General features: G+C 36.3%; 2 protein-coding genes across 2 annotated transcripts in view; one reads left to right on the top strand and one right to left on the bottom strand.

Annotated features, from left to right (window-relative positions):
* Positions 1-3,018, top strand: part of LOC143295494 (large ribosomal subunit protein eL30-like) — a 4,212-nt gene extending 1,194 nt beyond the window's left edge. The window contains exons 3-5 of the mRNA XM_076607218.1: positions 459-604; positions 2,208-2,338; positions 2,925-3,018. Of these exons, the coding sequence (XP_076463333.1) occupies positions 459-604; positions 2,208-2,338; positions 2,925-2,980 (333 nt within the window). The 3' untranslated portion in view covers positions 2,981-3,018. The remainder of the gene's footprint in view (positions 1-458; positions 605-2,207; positions 2,339-2,924) is intronic.
* Positions 3,019-4,337: 1,319 nt separating this feature from the next.
* Positions 4,338-10,000, bottom strand: part of LOC143295493 (syntaxin-like) — a 6,216-nt gene continuing 553 nt past the window's right edge. The window contains exon 1 of the mRNA XM_076607217.1: positions 4,338-10,000. This exon is cut by the window's right edge and continues 553 nt beyond it. Within this exon, the coding sequence (XP_076463332.1) occupies positions 9,524-10,000 (477 nt within the window). The 3' untranslated portion in view covers positions 4,338-9,523.

Consider the following 10,000-nt stretch of genomic DNA (forward strand, 5'->3'; position numbering starts at 1 on the left):
CTCCAGTGGTCTATTGCCTAATCCCATCTCTGTATGCCCACTGCTTACCATCTATAAAATAAGTTAACCTGGAAGCAGTATACTGTTCACATTTTAAGCAGCATCCCAAAAAACGATCTGATTAGTACATGCCCACTTCTAATTTGTACTTTTATAGCAGACTAGCACATGCATTTACCACACAATACATGCGTACACACGTTCTCAGCCCATGACTGTGATCATGTTTAAACCAAGTTGACCCTGCCTTCCAAACAAGAATGACCTACAACATCTGTACCCTCCCCTTCAACCTAGTGTATCCAGACATTGAGTCAAAAGTACCTTCCCTTACAACACACTGTATCTAGATACTAAGTCAATTGTACCCTCCCCATTTATTCATCGGGAATTATTTGCATCCTACTATACCATTTGAATGTTGTGTATTTTCTTACTCATGATGTGTACATTGACAGAAAAAGGCGGCGGAAAACATCAACGCCAGATTGGCGCTGGTGATGAAGTCTGGCAAATACTTCCTGGGCTACAAGCAGACCCTGAAGACACTGCGACAGGGAAAGGCCAAGCTGGTCATCATTGCCAACAACACTCCCCCCCTCAGGTGACTGTTTACACTGATCTTGAGCTCTGAGTAAGGAAATGTGACAGTAGAATAAACATGAGAGGAGGTAAACAAAATGATTCAACTTAGGCATGCATCCGGTGGCGTTTGGTTTGGTTATCCACATATAAAGATGGCCTTTTGATTAATTTGTTGAATTGTTTTTTAAGAGTTCTTAGCTATTTCAGTGTTCTTCAATAGAAAGCATCAGAGAACATATTTGAAATCAGTGTGTCTTGGTTTGTCCACAAAAGTTTTTGGGTTTCATATACTGTACCGTGTCAAACTGATGCAAACTAGGCCTGTATTTTATCTGTTAGTGTAAATTATGTTTGAACTTTTTGACAGGTTATTATTAGTATTAACTGCAGCTAAACCACTTTTGTCAAAGTGTAGATTGTTCAGTCATACTTTACTAGGCTTATAAGTTTCACTGTTAGCATGCCATGCATATAGCAGGAATGAATGTAGTATTGGCATTTGATTGTACTGGCTTCGGAGTTGCTGAAGCGATAAAGATGAAGCCAACATGTCATTTTATGCTGTTTGCTTTTGTGTTTGAAGTTGAAAGGGTGGAGCCCGAGAAATGAGTAACACTGCGGGGAGTAGACTTCTGATGCACATTATGCAGTGAACCTTGGGAGTTCCCAAGGTAGAGACAAGGCCATTAACTTATGAAGTGTGTTTCTCAATACAGATAACACAATATAAATCAGTTCAAGACAGCACTGGTTTGATCAAACTATCCTGATAGTTATATCAATAATCATGATTGTATTCTCTGACTGGTTTATTTAGTGTGTACAGTGAGAAATGCTGAAGTGTACCACACACATTCGTAACATTGATGATGTTGCCATGATTCAGGATAGTGGATGGAAAGGCTTGCAATGAAAACCAAAAAAAACGTTTGTCATAGTTCCAGCTCTGTAAAACAATTAGTTGATATCAATAACACTGGATCCATGCCAATGGGAGTTTTTGAATTTCTAGTTTGAATACATCATCACTAAATTACATACTTAGAACAGAATTTTCTACAAGATTTTCTTGTTTTCTGATTTATCAACAGCTCTGTTGTGACATTTTTGTACCAAGAGCTGACCGTGGTCAAATTCTGTAGAGAAATCCCTTTTCCTTCTATGCAAAAAAAAAAAGAAAAGACAACAGTGACCTCAGATTATGGCAATACATGTGCTTTGGTAATCAAGAGGGAGGAATGCTGATACTTGGATTTTTATTTTCAGATGTTGATGTAGAAATCCCATTCCAGTCATCCTTATGTGTTAGTGGAGGGTTCTTGAAACGTGCATATGTGCACCTCTTCTTGAAAATACAGAATACAGAAGAATTGAAATCTATAGGGACTAGAGTGAGGTGGTAAACTGCTTGATGAAGTGACCGGTTTGGAGCTGACGCTTTTTTCCGGTTGCATTTGTGTGTGTGTGGTGGTTTTACAGAGACATACTAACTCAAAACATTTTGCACATATCCAGGTGGAAAGACAGTTTCAAGTGACGAATTCCCACTGAAAAGACTTAACATGCACACAAAATAAGACATGGATGTCATTTTACTAATGAATACTGTGTGTGGTTTGCAGGAAGAGTGAGATCGAGTACTACGCCATGTTGGCCAAGACAGGAGTCCACCACTACAACGGCAACAACATTGAGCTGGGCACTGCCTGTGGAAAGTACTTCAGGGTGTGCACCCTCTCCATCACTGACCCAGGTAAGTAACCACACTCATCACTGGTTAGCTTTTCTATTTATACAGTGTGCGTGCGTACATACACACACACAGAATCATTTTGTATTTGAATGGACTTTGTAACTATTGGGGTCAGCACAGTTGGGGAGACTGAAATGTGGTCAGTGACAAGAATTTCATGATTGTTTCTGCTGAAATGAATGACAGGTCTGTCACATTTTTTCGTTTGTTGTTTTTCTGTTGATTAGTGAAAATAAAACTGTCCAGGCACAGAAAGGGACTTATTTGAGTCGATATTTAATGAAATTAAGGTCAGGTGTTTTTTCTTCTTCTTTTTATTTTTTTTTTATAGGTTATTCAGATTTCCTTTAGTAAGAGAGCATTTTACAGTCAGACCAACTGTGGTTGATAGCTTCTTTATTGTTGAGACAAAACCCCACCAGGTGCAAGTTTATGATTGTTGAATATAGGTTTCCTTTGTTTCACCTTGAAGACGTGCAAAACTGCGTTCAGCATGTACCCTTTTTTGGTTTCAGATAAGATGCCTATGTGTTGACATATTTTGTTCCCGCGTCCGTGGTAAATAGTGAAATGTTTGTTGTTTCAGGTGACTCCGACATCATCAGGAGCATGCCCACTGGGGATGCCCAGCCCTCTGCCTGAGTTTGAGAAATGCTGACTGAATAAAGTATTGACATGTACTTGCTGGTGGTGGTTTGTCCTGTTGAGACTGAGAGTGGTGAAAGATGTCCATTACATTAGAGAGGCATGCAAGAGGATTGTAAGAATTTGCAGTCCAAAAACTTGTTCACCTGCTTTGTTTTAGTAAAAATGAAGTTGGGTCCATTTAGTTTTCAGAATAGATGACAGATTAGTCATGGTTACAGTGTCACTGCAGGAATTGTGTTTTTAGATAGAAAATAAGCTGAAAATATTAAGTGATTTTATTTTAGTGTTGCTGCACAGTTGAATATATTATGCTAGCTGTCAAGTACTATTGTGGCATACACTTGACTGGTGTGTATCATTGACACACACCAGCAGACTTAAAACTGTGAAAAGCACATCCCTGTCTGCAACCAGCTATCTTAAAATATGCTGCAACTCTTGTTCCATCCAAGAGATGGTTAAAATGCGCATGATGGATTCTAGCCCATCGTGCAGGCAGCCTTACAGGCTGCAGGCTGGGTGTGTTCATGTTTCCTTAATCCACTGAATGCCGACGTGTAACCGGATTTTTTACATGCGGATTTGATCCAGGCTTTGCTGACCAGGCAGATCAGGGAAAAAAAACTTATGATTACTCTTAGCCTGTAAGGTTTTGATTCTGGGATCAAACCCAGGACCATTTGATTCAAAGTTAGTTTCAAACATTCGTATCTCAGTATATTATAAAATTGTCTCCAAATGAAAATTTTTAAAGGAGACTATCTCGCAGATCAGTCATGGAAAAAAATTATAGATTTATGTTGCATTAATAAGGCTTTGTGGTTTCAGATCATGAGAGCGAGTATACTCCATGATTCCACATTTTTAAAGTGTGCAAATTGGTTTTGTACTTAATGTGTTCAAAATGCAGCAGATTGCATACTTCCTGCCACAGCATCATTCACACTGATAAAAACATCAGGACTGCAGTCCAGTTTCACAATGCATGTAATTGGCTTCAACATATATAAACATACTTCTAATAATTCACTACAAAACGATCTCAAAAGACCAGAAGAGTCCCTAGTGGAAATTGTGCTGCTGAAATAACACAAAAATTGCTGGCTGCAGTAAATGCACGATATTGGCTGTGTATGACAGTTATTAAAATCAAGGCCTCAAGATTTCATAGCAAAATTCACAGATGGAAAATGATGGAATGTTCAATTAACAGGAAAATGGATTATTAAGGCACATCAATCATATCTTGAATGCGAAGGATCACAAGTGACTCATGCACATTTAACAGCATCTAGAAGTACAAATCAGCCGAGTACCATTTGAGAATTAAAAGCAGAGGCATGTTTTAAAAAAGAAAAAAAAAAATTGGACAGTGTTGGGATAGATTAATGGTTATATGTCCTCATGAAATCTTGGTTGAAGAAGTCCTGCATATTTTCACTAAATCATCGGGCCTTAATTTTGTCCTGAAAGCTGTATAGTAGTTCATTTGTACAGATACACATGACCTACATGAATGACGTTCCCCCCAGCATTTTAGGCTGCTAACTCTATTTTCAGGAATGGGTATGTTCATGTTTCTACAGTTTAACCCACTAAACTCTGACAGGGACTACAGGATTTGCAATGTAAATTTTTTTGTTTTTGTTTAATGCCTGTCCATAAACAGAGAAAATCTTCATACATGGTAACATACTTTGACCTTGAAAGTAATGTAAAAGTATAAATCTGACAAATATATTTCACACAGGAAACAAGCACATGTGTATAAATACTGGCTCATCTGGTCATTCAGTTATGTTGCACACTTCTGGAATTCTCAGCTCTTTCACAGAAAGTTGCTGAACAGTTTAAAAAAAAAAAAAAGTAAGCTTTTTCCAGATTAGTTTTCACGTCACTGGGTTATAAATACAATGTAACAATAAAGCTTCCATATTCATGATTTTAATTCACATCCGTGTTTCTTCTCTGAATGCTTTTTTTTTTTTTTTTTTTAAATTCTGAGTGGCTCTTCTCTCCATATCTGCCAAGGCTTTTTGTTTTGTTATACACTATACAGTGTGAATATGATGAGGCCCCTCAAAACTAACCATCATGTCAACCTTTAGCTTGTAGTGCAGTATTTGTGTAAACATTGCACATTCATTGAACATTATCCACTATACATTTAATGTATAATATACATCCAGGTAGCTTTCACACTGACAGCTGCTGGGTGAAAAGCAATTGTTTAAAAAAAAAATAAATATAAAAAAAAGGCACATAGTGATTCACAGCAAACCTTCACTTCTACAACAGGAGAGAAAAAATGTTGCTCTGAAAAACTGAAGCCACAGCAATCAATTTCTTTATTAATATATACATGCATATATTCAAAAGCTTGTTAGTATTTATACAGAGGTATATTACATTAGATACTTATATTTTAATCTCACTTGAAATTCTCTTGACAATTATGTTGCAACTGCCTTTGCTGCAAATCGAGTCTTGTTTTTTTCTTTTGAAATAATGACTGTAATAACCTCTGAACAGAAAAAAGATATAATTCCAAAATATTCACGGACAATCTCCATCAACAAGATAATTCCAAAGTATTCATTGACAATCTCCATCAAAAATATAATTCCAAGGTATTCACTCAATCGCTGACAATCTCATCAACAAGCACGTCGGGCACAGGAAATTATTCCAGACTTCTGGAAAGGATTTGCCTTTTTTTCTCTTCTTTCTTTTTTCTTTCTATTTTACTCCTCCAGCAATCCAGGATAATGTTATTTCTTTCTTTGCTGCATAAATCCCTGCTGACCACACAGGGCCTATCAGGGCTGAGAAACTGCAAATGGTGATCAAGTACAATCTATAATGTAAAGAACAGAGAAAACAATAACAAGAATTGATAAATAAAAACCTGGAATGAAAAGTAAGCACAAGAACATTAATATTCATGGACATAAACTTAGAACATGTCTCTGACACTGACCATTCCATCAATTTTTGCCAGAGGGTGAAAAAAATACAACCTGCATATACTTATACATTACCAACAACAAAAATCATATAGAATAACAGGCATGCACAAAAACCAAAAATTGCCTGTGGGCAGCTCCCATCCAGAGACAAAAATGAATACAACCCAGTAAGAACGCCCAATTATCAGGTCTGGAAAAAGTCGATCAATATTCAAGGCTTTTGAAGTTTCTTAAAAAAAAAAAAAATACAGGTGAACGAACCAGTAAGGCACAAAACAAAAAAGGAAGAGACAACAGAAGTAAAAGGACTGAAATAAAGAAAGCTAAAGAAAAAGAGGAAAGAAAGTTCTACCACATCATTTCATGAAATTGGGGTTATAACGAAAGAGCTGGCATCCCCAAGAGAGGGTGTCACTCCTTGGCTTGTCAAGTTGTGCTGGCTGAGAAGACTTAAGACTTGTGGAGCTGATAGCTAGTCCTGCAGAAGTTAATGAAAATACTTATTTCTCTTCATTTTAGCACATGTAAAATAAAATATGGAAACGATGAGATTGTACCTGGCAAAATTCAGAATTTCAGTTTCTCAAGGTGTCACTGCTATCCGGCATAGGCTGCACAACATCTGTACAACATGACATGCACCACATGGACATTGGCAATTGATTGAATGATTTCTTCATACATTTGATTTACTCTTCTCATCCACAGACCCAAAATCATCTATTCCACTGTGATCCATTCTAATCCCAGCCAATAATTTCACTTTCTTGATGCAAGTGATCTGTGAACAGTATCGATCCACAATGACCCTCCATGATTTACCAAAGTCAGAATAAGTTCATCAACAATTAATACCAACTGTGACTAAATCATAAACATTATGATTATGATTAATTAATCTGAGAATAACAGGAAACGAAGTCTTGAAATTCTTGTTGTTCACAAAAATGAAAAACATCAAACTGCAGTGAACAGGATAAACTAAAAATAAAATAATATGCAATACATGGGTGATTATGTTATTGTTTAAAAAGTTACTTACACATACATTTAAAAAAAAAATGTTTTGGTATAGAATAAGTATGACGTGACACAAGCATCTAAAAAAAAAAAAAGAGCTGAAATAAATCTAAATGAGTAAATAATAACTTTCCAGTGTTCATGAATACATGATGTACAGTAACATGCACCTCTCCTGCACATACACACATGTACACACAATGACTAACACACACATACAAGTAGTGCTATACCGTATATTTTAAAGACCAACAAACTAAACAACCTGCCAATCACCTGATCTGTTAACACTCATTTTCCACTTCAGTGGTTTGACATCTCTGGATATCAAACTGTATTATAAACTAAAAAACCTGTGAATTTGTTTGTTGTTATATATCACAAAGCAATTCATGGAACTTAGACTAATGAAAACGAATGCTTATCATCATTAACTAAATTCTGAGGACTGCTCAGTAAAAGTATAATTTGTATTCACTGTGACCATCAACAACAAAATGCCAAGGTCTTTTTCCAATAAAGTACACCTGTCTCGGTCTCACACACACAGATAAGTGCACACACACACACAGACAAGTAATGTGTCAAAAATATGTGTGCTCAGGTCTGCAAGTGTAAGTGTGAACACCACACACACACACACACACGCACACAGTCACAGTCTCATACACAAAGTTTGTATACATGTGCAAAACACTTTCGATTATTATTAATTTTGACCCATATCATATCCACCCATATGCAATGTCTGCGTCTACAAATTCCACTCCCACAGTAAGAAAATTAATTAAATGGTAAAAGTAATCATTATGAAATATAAACAGTTCATTATAAAAACAAAACAAAAAACACAAATATACTTTACAAAAATGAAGGTAAGGCAACAAAATACATCAATGCAAGATTTAAATTTCAAAATGGGAGGTACCTTTTAATGAAACATTGGAGTGAAACCAAAGAAAATTATCTGACCAACTAAGGCCAGTCAAGCTACATCTTTAATTTACTCGACTGTTAAGAACTCTGGAATCATAGTAGAAGCAAATGATCTTTTCTTTACTGAAGATGTTCCTGTGAATCGTGTGTACATGTTTAATTTGATCAAATTTGTCTCATTCTGCACAAAACAAGTGTGACGAGACAAAACATACATGTATGCAAACTCACTCCTAAACACATGCACACACACCGACAGTTCTACACCCACCTCTCACCCCTAATGTACACAATTAAGGACTCACCCCACCCCTCTTATCCAACACCACACACACACACACACACACACACGCACACACACACACACACACATGCACACACAAAATAATATTCTGTTAGTTATCTTTTTCTCTGTCTGCCTTGTTTTTTTGCTTTGATTTCTGCAAAATGTTGAAAATGTACACATTTTAAAACTAGAACTAGTAAAAGTCAAACATTACATTGTTTACTCGGTTTCACAGAACTGTCCAATTTGACCTTGGTACAGCTGAAATCTGCATAAGTGCACATATAGCAGCATCATTAATCAAACCATCAGTAGCCCACAATAAATATATATATATATATATATACATATATCTGTGGTAATTTCTTAGCCTTGTATCCTAAATTCTATGACTAAATTTAATGGCAATTTCTTACCCTATACTTACTGGGTAATTCATAAAATAAAAAAAAACATATTAATGATTTTATCTATTCCCATTTTGATATGTATGGCATACATTCAGTCAGTGCTTCATTCTTCTGCATTATCTTTTGCCTTTGACAGATTCATATAGAGTAGAACTGGTGATGTGCAAATCATGCTCTTTCTGATTATACTAAGCAACAAATACCTTTGTTGGTGTTGACAAGTTGTCAGTTCATATTCCATGGTGTGGGTGATTTTGACATCATTTTAATGCCTTACACTTGAATAGAAAGAGGGATTTTTTTATTTTTTTTTTAATGTAGTCATCTCCCAGATACCTGCATATTACAAAATGTTCAGAAATTGTCATTCAAAAAAGTCCCAGAACTTAGGATACTTCAGTTACAGCCAACAACATGCTATCTTTTTTTCTTTTTTCTTTTTCTTTTTATAATAAAAATTATCTAAAGTAAAAAAAAAAATTATAAAAAAAGTATAGGAGTCAGGGAGATGTCTCAGAGCAGGGAAAAGTTGGCGGGGCCACTGGGGGCTGGGTGGCATACTCTCTTCCATCTCTCGTTACAGCTGTATGTTTACATCGAAAACATCTATCTTAAAATATATCTTCACAAACAAAATGGCTGCCACAAAATGGTTGCTGGATATTTCCTCAAGCATGTGAAACACAAAATTCAAACAGTTTTAAAACCAACACTTAGGTAACACACCACAGTAAATCATACCGAAAAACAAATATTCATGCACCTATACTACTCTCTCTCTCTCTCTAATGTTGTTGTTCTCAAAGCCAAATTGCATTTCCTTTCATATTTCTTGAACATTTTTCACCAGTCAAAATTGTCAAATGATACAGTACAAATCTTCAGATCACTATCAGTACACAAAATCCTGCAATTCTTACCCAGAACTTTGAGTGACAGCAACAATGATGATAACAATGAGAATAACAACAACCACACCAATAATTCCAAAACAACAGAACTTCTTTCTGCGTGCCTTTGACTGACTGATTACAGCTTCATTGAGCTGCGTATTGCCTTTTTCCACATGGACGTGCACATCTTCAACATTCCTCTCAATGTTATCCAAAGTCTCTCCTTGCTGTGCCACCATCAAGTTTAGTTCCTTGAAAAGCGTGTTTACCTCAGTTACACTTTTTTCAAGAGCTAGAATGTCCTTTTGGCGCTCTTCGAGTTCTCGTAAAGTTTGTGAAGCATCCTCTACTTCAGAGATGAAGTTCTGCGTGAACACACTGTATGACTCCTTACCAAGAATCTCGTTGATTCGTTCGTCTGACACATCTTCACCGCGGTCACCCAACTCCCGTTTCAATCGAACTTTCATTTTGTCAGCATAATCTGACTGACACTTGAA

This window comes from Babylonia areolata, chromosome 20 (genome assembly GCF_041734735.1).
Source record: "Babylonia areolata isolate BAREFJ2019XMU chromosome 20, ASM4173473v1, whole genome shotgun sequence".
Taxonomy (NCBI): Eukaryota; Metazoa; Mollusca; class Gastropoda; order Neogastropoda; family Buccinidae; genus Babylonia; species Babylonia areolata.